We start from the raw sequence: 15,314 nt of genomic DNA, 5'->3' as shown, positions 1-15,314 counted from the left end.
GTTTCCCATTTCCATGACCATCTGGCACCAAAAAAGGCGAAATGGAACAAAGGCCGCTAAAGGCGTAAGGCGAAGCGAGTGCCATCGCATTCACCTGCAAATGAGGCTTTGTGCTCTCATATAAGCACTCGGTGCTCACAAATCCTGTTTGCTTTTGTTTCTAGTCCGTATCTAGTCGTGTGCGAGAAAACAGAGATACTCCAGTCCGTCATGCCAGCGACTGCTGGCTGTCATTCAAATGAAGAAACGAATAACGTTTAGAAACCTGAAACGCACTTGCACCGAGATGGGTAACACTTTAAATGAACATGTACTTTGCATGTAAACATAATTAACAAAAATAATAATATAATAAATAGGCTATTATCAATTTTACTACATAAGCTTTTTTTTTGTTTACACTCTGACCAAAATAAACAGGCCTACTACAGGAGTTTGAATTGGCATACTACTAATGTAAACACTATATGAACAGGTGTAATGAGAGTTTGTATAAAATTAATAATTATGATAAAGTAGGCCTAGTAAAGATTATTCTATTTACTTGAACGAATTTTTATCTTTCGCGTGTAAAAATATGATATAGCTACATGTTCGCGAAAGCTGAACGTAATGCCTCTAATACATCTAGCAGACGCGCAACTGGCTTAATATTATTAAACCACAGAGTGCTTCATAATTATTAATGAAAAACGAGGATTTTAATAAACGTAATTGTGTGACTTGTAATGTGAGGAATCCCCTAGGGTTTATCTAGACCTCATTATTTGAGCTTTTACACTAAAATCATTATGTCCAGATTGACAGGGTTTCCAATATGTTCCGTTATAGCTCAGCTGGGTTTCCTGACCAGATGGATTACCTCCTCAGGCTCATGGGACCTCGACTTTTATCAGCAAATCCCACAGAGACACATTCATTCAGCCCATGCAGTCTGTACATCATTAAATGAAGTTAAGAGTTCAATTCGAATCCTTTTATTCGGACTAAAACATTAGTTAAATCGCGCCCGTTTATTTGACTAAAAACCAATACGGAATATTATGCAATGATGTGAAGACGAACTTCTGAGTTCAAAGTGCCGTTTTAGTCATTACAAAATATAATCAAATAAGTAGTGTGGATATATGACATGCAGGTGAGTGTTTTTCAATCTTTCTTATCCAAAACCACTAAAATTTTGGGTAACACTTTACAATAAGGTTCATTAGTTAACATTAGTTAACCATATTAGTTAACATGAACTAATAATGAACTGGACTTATACAGCATTTATTAATCTTTGTTAATGTTAATTTCAACATTTACTAATACATTATTAAAATTTTGTTAACATTAGTTAATGCAGTGTGAACTAACATCAACAAACAATGAACAACTGTATTTCCGTTAACTAACGTTAATCAAGATTAGTAAATACATTAACAAATGTATTGCTCATGGTTAGTTCATATTAGTTAATACATTAACTAATGTTTAACTAATGAACCTTATTGTGTTACCAAATTTTGTTTTCAATTTGAATTCACTTAAAGAAAACGAAGTGAAGTCATATTTAACAATTCATGCCCCCCTCAATTGCTATTCATTTATTTTTCTTTTAAAGGGACCTACTTTCCCAACATTGCTACCCTTTTTTTGACACAAACGTCTGCAATTTGCTGCAAAACCATCAAACCATTCATCTCTGTGTTGTAGCCCTCTCTATTTCAGGGCTGTTTCTCTTTCACTAATAAAACCCATAAAACTAGCGGAGGCACTGGCAAGCTGTGTCTTCAAGGCTGGATACACCTCTATGGGTTCACTAGCTTGAATTAATGGCATTTGGTCCCAAAGTTTGCTCAGCGGTCCCAGAGACAGTGACAGCAGTACGTCCTTTTAAACGAATAACAAAGGCTTATCATTTATCTGGCGGCATATGGGCCAGACCCCCTCTGTAGCAAGCCTGCTCTCTGTGGTGTCTGCCAATACTGTTGTCCTGTTGATTCCATTGTTGAAATAGTTGTCCTGCCATGAGGAGGTATAGTCTAAAGCGTAGCAGGCACCCTCATCCCTTTTGGGTGCATTTTTTTTGTGGAAATGTATAAGCCAGATATCTGTTTTTATGTCCGCTGGTTTAAGATTAAGTCGGCACAAATGGTTATTAAAAAGGAAGCTGACATCCTGGTTTGCTACTTCAGCTTTTCTGAAATGTAATCCTAAGCCTTGAAGAACGGTAGCAAGGTAATAAAGACAAAATTGACATGCTTTTCAGGAATGCGTATGTGACGGAATGTCTGATTTGTTGCACATATTACAGGTGACAATGGTCCATACGAGAAGCTGTGCACGAACAAAGGCGGAGTGGACAGCCGTGTTCCTGCCCAGGATAAGGTCAGAGGGTGCACATGTAGTCATCCCCATAGCAACAAAGCCCCTCACCCCTGAGAGCATATGTATTGTCATAAGATCAGAGGTCACGGTGCTCCCCATATGGTCGTGTGCTGCATAAGTCATTGATCTGTCGGGATGCTCTAAAGGAATTCTGAAAGTGTCACTGAAAGACTTTTAGAAAAAAGACAACAACTGCTCCTGAATGCCATAAATGCCTCCACACCAGCATAAATAGCACTATTCTGGCCTGATGGTGAAGGAAAAGAGCGGGAAGCCGGGCTGCCCACACACTTGTGTTTGAATAGCCAAGATGTTTGACCTCACCGAAACATGGCCGAAATTAAAACACTGCAAACATTAGAAAGAAGAAACAAGATGTTTATTCAGGATAGAACTTTTGCCAGTATTGCATTTTTGACACAGCACTTCATAAAAATCACAGTTTGGGTTTTACTGGAAATCAGTAGTGTTTGGATACAGTATTTATTTTTTACAAAAAACTAGTACATTCATATTAGTGAATAAACATATATAAATAAAAACCTGTTTGAGAGTTTAAACAGTATTCACACATTTGTGTGCCTCTAAAAGCTTAGTGATTCATGAACAAGCGCAACAAGCACACATTTTGTTCCTGTCAACAGAAATCATTTAAAAACATTCAGCAATTCATAACACCCCAAAATAAAGTTCACATCTGCACTCCTAAAAATAAAGGTTCTTTACTGGCATCTGTAGCTCCATGAAGAACCTTTAAAGCATTAGTTTACTTCCAGAATTAAAAATGTTCTGATAATTTACTCACCCCCATGTCATCCCAGATGTCTTTCTTTCTATCATTAGTCGAAAAAAAAAATTGCATAATTTTTCTCCATATATTGGACTTCAATGGTGGCCAATGAGTTGAGCGTCCCAATTGCAGTTTCAATGCAGCTTCAAAGGGGTCTACAGAATCCCAGCCAAGTAATAAAGGTCTTATCCAGTGAAACAATAGTAAAAAAATCTGAATAAACATTTATATACTTTTTAACCACAAATGTTCCTCTTGCACTTCACGCATTACATAGTCACATTGGAAAGGTCACGCATGACGTAGGCAGAAGTACCGACCCATTGTTTACAAAGCAAACTGATTATCAGTATATGATTTTGAAGTTGGGGCAGAACATGAGATGAAGTTTTCCACCCGACCCTACCTTTTTGAACTTTAGAACACAGACGAAGAAACTAACCACGTGTGACTTTCCAATGTGATGTGTGAAGTAATAGACGTGCATCACAGAGCTATAGTGGAAAATGTATATACATTTTAAAAAAAATGTTTAGAAAATAACTGATCGTTTCGCTAGACAAGACCCTTATTCCTCGGCTAGGACTGTGAAGAGCCCTTTGAAGCTGCATTGAAACTGCAATTTGGGCCTTCAACTCGTTGGGTCCCATTGAAGTCCAATATATGGAGAAAAATTCTGGAATGTTTTCCTCAAAAACCTCAATGTTAACATTAATGGAAACTTTACACTGCACAAATGATTCTTTATAGTGGATGAAAGGTTCTTTAAGTTATTAAAATGCTCTTCACACTAAGCAAATTTTTTTTTAAAGACCTATTCACTGAAAAGTTCTCTTGGAAACCCAGAAATGGTTCTTTTATGGCATCACTGCGAAAACCATTTTGGGACCTTTATTTGTAAGAGTGTGGAGCAGAAGAATACAGAAACCCATTTTTGCCACAGAATAAAAATTCAGACTTTTTTTGTGAAAATTGTGAGATGTAAACTTGCAATTGTATGTTATAAAATCAGAACTATGAGACATAAACTCACAATTACGAGAAATAAAGTTAGAATTGCGAGAATTCTGGCTTTTTTTTCACAATTGCTAGTTTGTATCTTGCAATTCTGACTTTTTTTCTTAGAATTGTGAGGTATAAACTCATGATTTATGAAGTCCAATTTTGAGAGGAAAAAAGACTGATGATCTCAGAATTGTGAGTTTATATCTTACAATTTAATAACTCAATAACTCGCAATTCTGAGAAAAAAGTCACAATTGCAAGATATCAACTCACAATTCTGACTTTATAACTTGCAATTGTGAGTTTTTATCTCATAATTCTGAGAAAAAAATCAGAATTGTGAGTTTGTATTACACAATTATGAAAAAAATAATTGCAAGATTTAAAGCTGCAAGATGTAAAGTCGCAATTGTGAGATAAAAAGTCGCAGTTACCTTTTTTTTTTATTCAGTGGTGGAAACGGGCTTCCATAGAAGGCGGCAAACTATGAGGGAAAAATCTGAATAAACAATCAGTTTCAATTAAAATCAATCAAAACCTCAAAGTCATACTTAATCAACATTATGCTAAAAATATGTCTTGTTGCTTCAAAAGAAATTCAATGAACAGGATTAGTCAGACAAGAAGATATCCTAAAATCAGCTGATGCTGAACCTGAGCCAAACCTAATCTCTTACATTAATTCTAGCCAAAACTGACCCACTATCAGGCACTTTGTGATTTAGTGGTTCTTTGGCGGCTCAGCTGTCCTCATGAATAACAGTTGGCGTAGACAGTTGCTCAGAGCTGGTCAGGCTGTCTTGTCTGCTTGGCACTGACAGGCTGAAGGTGGCTGATTGTCGGTGGAAGCTGCTACGCAGCTCCTTCCCTCTGGCCAGATCTCCTCGTCTCTCTCTTGCCAACATGAGGTTGAGAGATTCTGCAATGCTGTTAAGTGTCCTGTCCATGTGTGTGATCTGTGGGGAAACGAGTGTGTGGCCTCAGCACATCTTTCAAAACAGTGTCTAAAATAATGTTGTCACAGCGTCTGTGTAAACAATGCCATAAACAAGAGTCAAACTGTCAATACAAGCTGTAAAACACCAGCAACCGATAAAAGATCCCATCTGTATAAATAGAGCAAAGGCAATAAAATCCATTCTTCTGCATGTTGTAAATGAGATTAAAATTTGATCAATAAGGTGATGATGAATAGTCGAAACATGAAAAGATTAGGTCATCACAATGTTGAATTGAGTGAAAACTATCATCTAGTCTGGACTAGAGTTATTTAAAATTAAAATATAGGATCATTTTTATGCCATTGTATGTATGAATGCATGTTATTATTTATTTAGTACTGACCTGAATGAGATATTTCACATAAAAGATGTTAACATATAGTCCACAAGAGAAAATAATAGCTGAATTTATAAAAATGACCCTGTTCAAAAGTTTGCACATTTGATTCTTAATACTGTTGTTACCTGAATGATCCACAGCTGTTTTTTTTTTTTTTTTTTTTGCTGTAAGAACATTTGAATTTGAGATCAGGGTAAATTTAACTTCTGTAGCTTCTGAAGGGCAGTATTAAATGAAAATATTTAGGCAATCTGGCTCTTAATGCATTGTGTTTCTTTCTGAAGCATCAGTGAGTGATTGAACCTTCTGTAATAGTTGAGCCTCAGTTGTCTTCAGTGTGAAAAGATGGAGGATCTCAAAATCATGCAGTCATTGTTGGAAAGAGTTTAAATACAAAAAAAAAAAAAAATGCTGAAAAAACAATCTGTGGGACCTGAAGGAGTTTTCTGAAGAACAGCGAGCAGTTTAACTGTTCAGGACAAACAAGGGACTCGTGAACAACTATCTCTAAACAACAAAAATACAACTGTGGATCATTCAGGTAACAACAAAGTGTTATGAATCAAGTAAACTTTTGAACAGGGTCATTTTTATAAATTCAACTATTATTTTCTTTTGTAGACTATATGTAAACATCTTTTATATGAAATATATTATTCAGGTCAGTACTAAATAAACAAATAACATGCGTTTTGTATGATCCCTCTTATTCTGGTAAAATAATGAACATTTTGCAGATTCTGCAAGGTGTATGTAAACTTTTGATGTCAACGGTAGTTTAATCTATTTTGAAAATTGCACTAAAATATATATAAAAAGGCAAATAACACTGATTTAAAAGTGATATTAAAAATAGTAAAAAATAGTATTCTGTACTCTAGTAATCTTTGTTTTATTTACAACTTCAAAAAAATACTTTTTAGAGTGTGTCAGAGCAGTTTATATTACTGTCTATGTGCATAAAAAACAACATATTTCAATACCAGTGGGATTCTTGCTAAATATTTAAAGGGATTCATGTTTAAGAGGAAGAAAACTGTCAGAGAAATTCTTGTTATTCTTCATTTTACAGTTGGGGAGCCAAATGTCATGAGGTTCTTTCCCTTGGGTTGAGGCTAAGTGACGTGTGGAGCCAGTGCTGTCTACACCCCATTAGAAATAACCAGACGAGTGTCTCCATGCTGAACCACAGTTTACACAATGATAGTGGCACCACAGTCACATACAAACACATCCACACATGCACAAACACACCCCGCCATACAGAGTACGGCATGAGCTTTCAGCATGTAAACATATACAGCCATTCCCTATATAGACATGAATGCAAACATGTATACTGCTAACCACAGAGAAAAGTCAAACTTAAAGGATAATTCATCAAAAAATTAAAATTCTCTTCTTTTTTTTTTAGTATGACTCATGTCACGACCTCGTCATTCCAAACACGTAAGAAAAACAAATATTTATATATTTTTTTGATATTTTTTAATGAAATGAAATAGACAGCAACACAACTGACACATTCAAGGCCCAGAAAGGTAGTAAGGACATTGTAAAAAAGAGTCCATGTGACATCTGTGGTTCAACCATACTGTTATGAAGCTACAAGAATACTTTTTGTGTGCAAAGATAACACATAAAAATGACCTTATTCAACAATTTCGTCTCTTCCTTGTTAGTCTTCGCCATGCGTTCACAAGAGTCACAAATAAATTATTAGAGAAAGATGTCCTTACCACCTTTCTGGGCCTTGAATGCGGTTGCATTGCAGGGTCAAAAAGCTCTCGGATTTCATCAAAAATATATTAATTTGTGTTTTGCAGATGAACAAAGGTCTTACGGATTTGAAACGACATGAGGGTGAGTAATTAGTGACAGAATTTTTATTTTTAATTGAACTCTTCCTTTAAATTTCACAGAAATGCAGTTCTTTTTGAACTTTCTAATCACACTGAAAGAATTCAGAAAAAAAAAATATATATATCATGGTTTCCACGATAATATCAAGCAGAACAACTACTTTCTGTATAGATAACTATAAGAAATGTTCCTTAGTGTGTATGATTAAATTAAAAATTTAATGGAATATTAAAAAAAAGACTATTTCGAACAAAAAATACCGTAACTGTGAAGAGAGTTCAGGAGTGGAGGCAAAAGACTGTGTCAGCAATCCAGTAATGAGTTACTTCAGATGGGTGTTTGCATAAATGTTAAGGGTATTTGTTCCTGTTTATGCCAGACACTGCCTGCTTCCTGTTTACCACAGAATTATGGGAAGAAGAATGACACTGTAAGGGGCAGGGTATCCTGTCCACAGCCTCTAAAACTAATGAAACATTTTCAAACAGTTCTTCACAGAAAAAAAAGTTAAATACGGTGTGTCCTGCTGGGAAGTACTTCATTTGGCTACTCAATGCATCACTCACTAGTATTGCCATAGAAATGACAAAAATGTGTCAATGAGATCATAAAGTCATCTTTTTTTTAATATACAGTCAAAAAAAACAATTAATTGGACACCAGATATGTGACCCTGGACCACAAAGCCAGTCTTGAAGGAGTAGTTCACTTTCAGAACAAAAATTTACAGATAATGTACTCACCCCCTTGACATCCAAGATGTTCATGTCTTTCTTTCTCCAGTTGTAAAGAAATTTGTTTTTGAGGAAAACATTTCAAGATTTCTCTCCATATAGTGGACTTCTATGGTGCTTCTATGGTGAAGGGTCTTATCTAGAGAAACAATCGGTTATTTTCTAAAAACATTTACAATTTATATAATTTTTAATCTCTACACAGAGTACACACAGAGCTAGACAAGACGAGCATTTGAGGTTAAAAATTGTAATTGTTTTTTTTTTTTTTTGTATAAATTGTGATTGTTTTTTAGAAAATAACCAAACGTTTTGCTAGATAAGACCCTTTACCATAGAAGCACCATAGAAGTCCATTATATGGAGAGAAATCCTGAAATGTTTTTCTCAAAAAACATAATTTCCTTACGACTGAAGAAAGAAAGACATGAACATCTTGGATGACAAGGGGGTGAGTACATTATCTGTAAATATTTGTTCTGAAAGTGAACTACTCCTTTAAGTACCACGGGTATATTTGTAGCTATACTGCCCTCCAAAGTCAAAGCGCAGTAACTACACATTTGGTCAAAATTGCGTTAAGGCTTAAAATAGATTTGTGACAACTGTTTTGTCTTGTGGCAAAGTCTCCTAGTTTAATTTTGTCCAGTTTCAGAGAAACGAGAGTGTCAACATGTTTGACTAGCTGTTGTAAAAACTTTAAAGGCATTTTTCTCAGTTTCATTGTTCGCGTAGTTACTGCACTTTGCCTTTGGAGGGCAGTACAGCCAAATGTCTATGTTCCAAAAATCATTAGGATATTAAGTAAAGATCACGTTCCATTAAGATATTTTGTAAATTTACTACTGTAAAATATCAAATCAAATTGCTTATTAATATACATTACTAAGAACTTCATTTGGACAACTTTAAAGGCGATTTCCTTAAAATTTAGATTCCAGATTTTCAAATAGTTTTATCTCGGCCAAATATTGTCATATCCTAACAAACCATACATCAACGGAAAGCTTATTTATTCAGCTTTCAGTATGATGTGTACAATTCAATCAAAAAAATAAAAAAAAATCACCCTTATGATGTTGATTTGTTTTTACTTTTGGGTGCAGGACACCATAGTTCATTTATGTCAGTGAGAATAGCAAAATAAACTGTGACATATTATACCCAAAAATTCTTCATACAATGGACTACCAGTAAAACTGATAAAAAATATGGGACCAAAAATTGGATTTGTTACTTTGACCTGGCCATGTTTTGTTACATTCTTTTCTATCGAAGTTATCCGACATTATCAAGATGAATTTGTTCAGACACAGTTCGTGTCGTATTTTATTATAATTTTTAAAGAGCAAATAAACTGTGATAATGTGCGATATTTTTAAGGTGTCTGAATAAATTTTGGTTTGACTGTTAATTCATTAGTGATTATCAAAATTGTTCTGACACAGTTTAACTCTTAAGTTCTTGTCATATTTTATTACCATTTTCTAAACTATAGCGAAACTGTAATAATGTGAGAAATGTTGAAGGTGTATGAATACATTTTGGTTTGACTGTAAATAAAAAAAAGGCAGCACAATTGAAAATAGATTTCATCTCTCCCTAAAGATATGTCATCTATGAAACCCATAAAAAATATCAAATTCCTCTTAAAATGCTTTTCTAAACATTCCCAGGAAAGAATTTAAAACATGTTGAACAGGCTTTTTCAGGCCTTTCATAAAATGAGTCAATTTGTTACTACGAGAGACGAGAGTGAGTGAGAATGTGAGAGAGAGATCATGTGAACAAGTGTGTACGCTGTTTCGAGTTCGTGTCTGGGATGAGAGCTGTTTGTAAAAGGATTTATGGCTGGAGTGGCAAATGAACAGGAGCAGATTGAGTGTTTGTAGAGCTCCTGAATCCCCGTCATTCTGAGGGGCCAACAGACCTCTCACTTTTACACACACACACACACACACACACACACACACACACACACACACACACACACACACACACACACACACGCACACACACACGCACACACACACACACACACACACACGCACGCACACACATGTTTGTTTTTGTGAATTGTGGGGACATTCCATAGATGTAATGGTTTTTATACTGTACAAACAATATTTGCTATCACCCTACACCTTCCCTACACCTAAACCTAGCCCTCACAGGAGACTGTGCATATCTTTACATTCTCAAAAACCGTATTCTGTATGATTTATAAGCCTTTTGAAAAGTGGGGACATGGGCAATGTCCTCATAAGTCACCCTCTCCTTGCAATACCTATGTCATACCCATGTTATTACACCAATCTGTGTCCTGATATGTCACAAAAACAAACACACACACACACACACACACACACACACACACACACACACACACACACACACACGCATAAGCCAGAAAGCTGCTCTTTTTAGAGTCTTAACACCCTTATCACCACACATCACTCACAGAGAATGTTTGAGAAGTCTTCAAAAAGTGATGTTTGATTGAAGGCAGAGAAAGAGAGAGGTTCCTTCTGCCTCCAGGTTAAGGCTTAATGAATGAAGCTTACAGATCTTTATCTGCAGAGTCCTTGCCAAAGCAATTGTGCTGTGAGCTTTTGCCAATAAATTAAAGAACTGGAACTTGTTATTCTTATACTAATGAGTAACTTCTTAGAAATGCTTGGTTTCTGAGCTTAGTGCGCAGTAAAATTGAAGCGCATGTGGTATTAACTTAAGAGATATTTCAGATACTGGATTCCTGAATAGTTTTAACAAATAAAATAAAAAATGCTATAAATGTCCTTTTCGCTAAGTATAATTCAGGTGCTTACCTTCTCTTCCATCCTGTTGAGTCTGGAGCCAATAGTGTTTATGCCTTTGTCCTTCATGCGCTCTAAAGGAGACAAGAACGGCGCCAAGAAAAACATAATAAAACCCCTCCATAAACACAAATGTGCACTTTGACTACAAAACAACAATAAATAGCTACATTAAGAACAACAAAGAGGTCAAATTGTTGCAAAGCATGGTGTGGGGTCGAGGAATGAGAGAGGAGAGGGTGTAATGAATGCCGTAGCTTTACCTGAACTTGTCTGGAAGAAGGACAGCTTCCCTAAGGACTGATCCAGTCTGTCAGGGCCAAGTGTGTGGCATGGGAAATGTTCATGTCAGAAATGGAGGATGAAATGAGAGAGGAACAGTGACAGGGATGGATGTACTCTTCCTAGCTTTGTTTACCCAAAGGTCATGAAACAGTCATTTATATTGCTATTATACCTAGAAAATGTCATCCATGTATAGCCATAGAGAAGTAAGCACTTTTCTCAACACATGCTTAACTGCTGCTAAGTGATATAAAGTGAGTTTTTATCCTACCTTCTCTGTAGCTCCTTGATGCGCACCATGAGGTTGAGATTACCCTGCGAATACTGCTCAATGACATCTCGCACATCGTAGGGCTTACGTGCTTGCTGCAAAAACACCAATTTATACAAAAAACAGCCAATGTAATATAGTGTAATATTTTAATTATGATAAAACAGTAATATTTAATAAATATACAATATCATTCCAAAGTTTTTGTTCTGTAAACGTTTTTCATGTTTTTGAAAAAAAGCTGTGTGCTCACCAAGACTGCATTTCTTTAATCAAAAATACAGTTAAGGAGTGTGAAATATTACTGCAATATAAAATCACTGATGTCTATTAAAAAAAGGAAAAAATACACCTTGTGGAATCTGCAAAATGTTAATTATTTGACCAAAACAAGAGGGACCATATAAAATGCATGTTTTTTTTTTTTTTTTAAACTGACCTGAATAAGATATTTTACATAAAATACATGTACATATAGTCCACAAGAAAAAAAAAAATTTAATTTATAAAAATGACCCCATTCAAAAGTTTTCATACACTTGATTCTAATAGTGTTGTTAGTTACCTAAATGATCCATGGCTGTGTTTTTGTTTGCTTGTTTGTTTAGTGATGTTTATAAGTCCCTTGTTTGTCCTAAATGGTTAAACTGCCCGCTGTTCTTCAGAAAAATCCTTCAGGTCCCAAAAATTATTTGGTTTTTCAGCATTTTTGTGTATTTGAACTCTTTCAAACAATGACTGTATGATTTTGAGATCTATCTTTTCACACTGAGGACAACTGAGGGACTCATATGCAACTATTACAGAAGGTTAAAATGCTCACTGATGCTGCAGAAGGAAAAAACATGCATTAGGAGCAGGGGGTGTAAACTTTTGAATGTGTACATTTTTCTTATTTTGCCTAAATATCATATTTGTTCATTTAGTACTGCCCTTCAAAAGGTTTTTCAGAAGACAAAATAAGTTAAATCTACTCTGATACTGAAATTCTAAAATTTTTACCACCCAGCTCTTAATGCATTATGTTTCCTTCGTTTGAACCTTCTGTAATAGTTGCATTTGGGACTCTCAGTTGTCCTCAGTGTGAAAAGATGGATCTCATAATCATACAGTCATTGTTGGAAAGGGTTCAAATACAAAAAGAATCTGTTTCACCTGAAGGATTTCTCTGAAGAACAGAGGGCAGTTTTACATTTTTCCTTATACACTTCTACATTTTAACATAAAATATTGATATGATCTTGCCTAGGGCCCCACTGGCCCTTTATATGAGTGAGCCTTTAGATGAATAAAGTCTGGAAGAATCAAATCATCATAGAGGTGAACTCTCCTTACACAACTAGCCCAAAATCAAACAAGCCCAAAGGGGAAATATTTCCTCTTGATTGTCACCTTTGAGGAAAATGATTCACATCTGCTGACACCAAACGAACATCCTGATCAAACACTTAATCATTGCTCTCAGGGCATATCGAGCACAGGTGATGATGCTTATAGCTTTTTAAACTTATTTGAGCTTCCTGACTAACACAGGGAAGATGTGTGAAGCTCCACGTTTAAGCTCAGTTTGATTAGCGCCAGTGAAATAACCAAACCGTTCACACGTCTCCGGCACAAATGAACCAATTCAGAAGAAGCTAAAGCCGTTCAAAGGAGGGTAAACATTGTCATGACATCAGACACAGCAAATCTAGCCAGCAGCATCGGACAAACACTCCAAAGTGTGTGTTCTGTGTCGCAAGAGTGTGTGAGAGGAGGAGAGAAGGACTTGGAGAAAATAAGGGGATTGAGAGATGACTCAAATGAAAGGATGGCGAGGGGATGGGAGGGCAAAGAGAGAAGACAAACAAAGTGCAGTAACGAGTATCAAGTGTCGCACAATCGCACAAAGGAGGAGAAAGTGTGTAGGACAGCTATTAAGGTAATCCTCTGACATTAGCATGTATTTTTGAGGACTCAGGCAGAGCATCTGCTGTTACTGAATGAGGCCCAACTCAAGATCTTCCCTTCTGTACGTTTCAAAAGACTACTCACACTGAAATACATTAAGTGATGCTAATTAATGCAAACATGGGAATTAAAAAGGCACTAAAGTTTCTTTATCATTAAATATAAAATCGCATAATAGCTCTTACACCGCAATCAAGAGAAACAAATCTGTCAAATGACGTCATGCTAACTCATTAGATTTTGTTTTTGTTTGCAAACAGACAAAGAAAATCTTACCTGGAACTTCTTCCTGGCCACAAAGTAGTACATTCTCTGGATCACACGAATGGCTGCTCGATGGGAATCCCGCAACCTGTGTGTTTATATGTCATTATTAGTATTGAGAGAGATACTTAAAGTGATAGTTCACCTAAAATGAAACTTACCCCATGATTTACTCACCCTCAAGCTTTCCTAGGTATGTATGACTTTCTTCTTTCAGATGAATACAATCAGAGTTATATTAAAAAATGTGTTGACTCTTCCAAGGTTTATAATGGCAGTGAGTGGCTGTTGACATTTTGAAGTCCAAAAAACCTGCATTCATCCATCATAAAAAGTACTCCACACACAACCGGGGGGTTAAAAAGGCCTTCCTGAGTGAATCAATGCCTCTGTGTAAGAAAAACTGCAACGAACGCATAAGTGATGAACACGGAGGTGCAGAGGAGAGAGCAAAACAAAAGACCAATCACAAATTAGAAGTACAAAACAAGAATTTGTAAAGAGAAATGTCGAAGGATTTCAATATGAGCCAAAAGGAGACTGGTTTTCCTTTGCTGTAAACAAAATTTGGTTCTTGTGAGAATAGCATACGCTATGCCTACATCTTATTTCATCCGCTGAAACACCGCTTTCTCGTGAACAGTTTAGATTAGAGTTTATAAAGTTTAAAACGTATATTTTTCTTATACAAAGCATCAATTTGCTTCAGAAGGCTTTTAGTAACCGTATGGAGCTGTGTGGAGTACTTTTTATGATGGATGGATGCACTTTATTGGACTTCAAAATCTCAAAAGCCATTCACTGGCATTATAAAGCTTGGAAATGACAGGACATTTTTTAATATAACTCCAACTGTATTCATCTGCACTGCAAAAAATGCTTTTCTTGTCTTGTTTTCAGCCAAAACATCTAAAAATTCTTGAATCAGGAAGAATTTTCTAGACAAGTAAAAATGATTGTCTTGTTTTTAGTAAAAACAAGTCAAAATTAGGTGAGTTTTTGCTTAGAACAAGCAAAATAATCTGCCAATGGGGTAAGAAAAATAATCTAGTTGTCTGCTTGAAATAAGATTTTTTTCTTACCCCATTGGCAGATTATGTTGCTTGTTTTAAGCAAAAACTCACTTAATTTTGACTTGTTTTTACTAAAAACAAGACAATAATTTTTACTTGTCTAGAAAATCCTTCCTGATTCAAGAATTTGTAGAAATTTTGCAGTGTGAAAGAAGAAAGTCATATACACCTAGGATGGCTTGAGGGTGAGAAATCATGAGGTAATTTTTATTTTTGGCTGAACTATCCCTTTAAATCCTATTTTTGGATGAACTATATTTGAGAAGTACAATATTAATGTAGATGTTTTTATCTATGGTCATAAATGTGGCATCTGACATACAACTATGGTTGTATATCTCGCCCCTAACTAACAAAACACAATCAATGACCTTTCACATTTTCAATATCATTTGCAAAACAATCCTATCAGTCTCTGGCAGGCCCTTCAGGTGCAGCCCAAAGCCACTCCAGATGCTGTTTATGTGGTCAGGACTTTTGCAAGTGGCCATTGAGCACTAGGGTCACGACCAGGACACAGTGTCTAAGAGAAAATACAAGGCTCTTTCT

At 35.8% G+C, this 15,314-nt stretch overlaps 1 protein-coding gene and 1 long non-coding RNA gene across 2 annotated transcripts in view; one reads left to right on the top strand and one right to left on the bottom strand.

Moving 5' to 3' along the window:
- The window catches only part of LOC141331059 (uncharacterized), a 470,059-nt gene that overhangs the window by 194,535 nt on the left and 260,210 nt on the right, over positions 1-15,314 (top strand). The gene's annotated exons all lie outside the window — the stretch shown is intronic.
- Positions 4,667-15,314, bottom strand: part of kcnq1.1 (potassium voltage-gated channel, KQT-like subfamily, member 1.1) — a 54,557-nt gene continuing 43,909 nt past the window's right edge. Inside the window, exons 14-18 of the mRNA XM_073836955.1 lie at positions 13,705-13,780; positions 11,479-11,573; positions 11,186-11,232; positions 10,935-10,996; positions 4,667-5,124 (exon numbers count right to left, since the gene is read on the bottom strand). Of these exons, the coding sequence (XP_073693056.1) occupies positions 4,909-5,124; positions 10,935-10,996; positions 11,186-11,232; positions 11,479-11,573; positions 13,705-13,780 (496 nt within the window). The 3' untranslated portion in view covers positions 4,667-4,908. The remainder of the gene's footprint in view (positions 5,125-10,934; positions 10,997-11,185; positions 11,233-11,478; positions 11,574-13,704; positions 13,781-15,314) is intronic.

The sequence above is a fragment of the Garra rufa genome, chromosome 3 (assembly GCF_049309525.1).
Source record: "Garra rufa chromosome 3, GarRuf1.0, whole genome shotgun sequence".
In the NCBI taxonomy this organism is placed as follows: Eukaryota; Metazoa; Chordata; class Actinopteri; order Cypriniformes; family Cyprinidae; genus Garra; species Garra rufa.
This window is presented reverse-complemented; position numbering and strand designations above follow the sequence as displayed.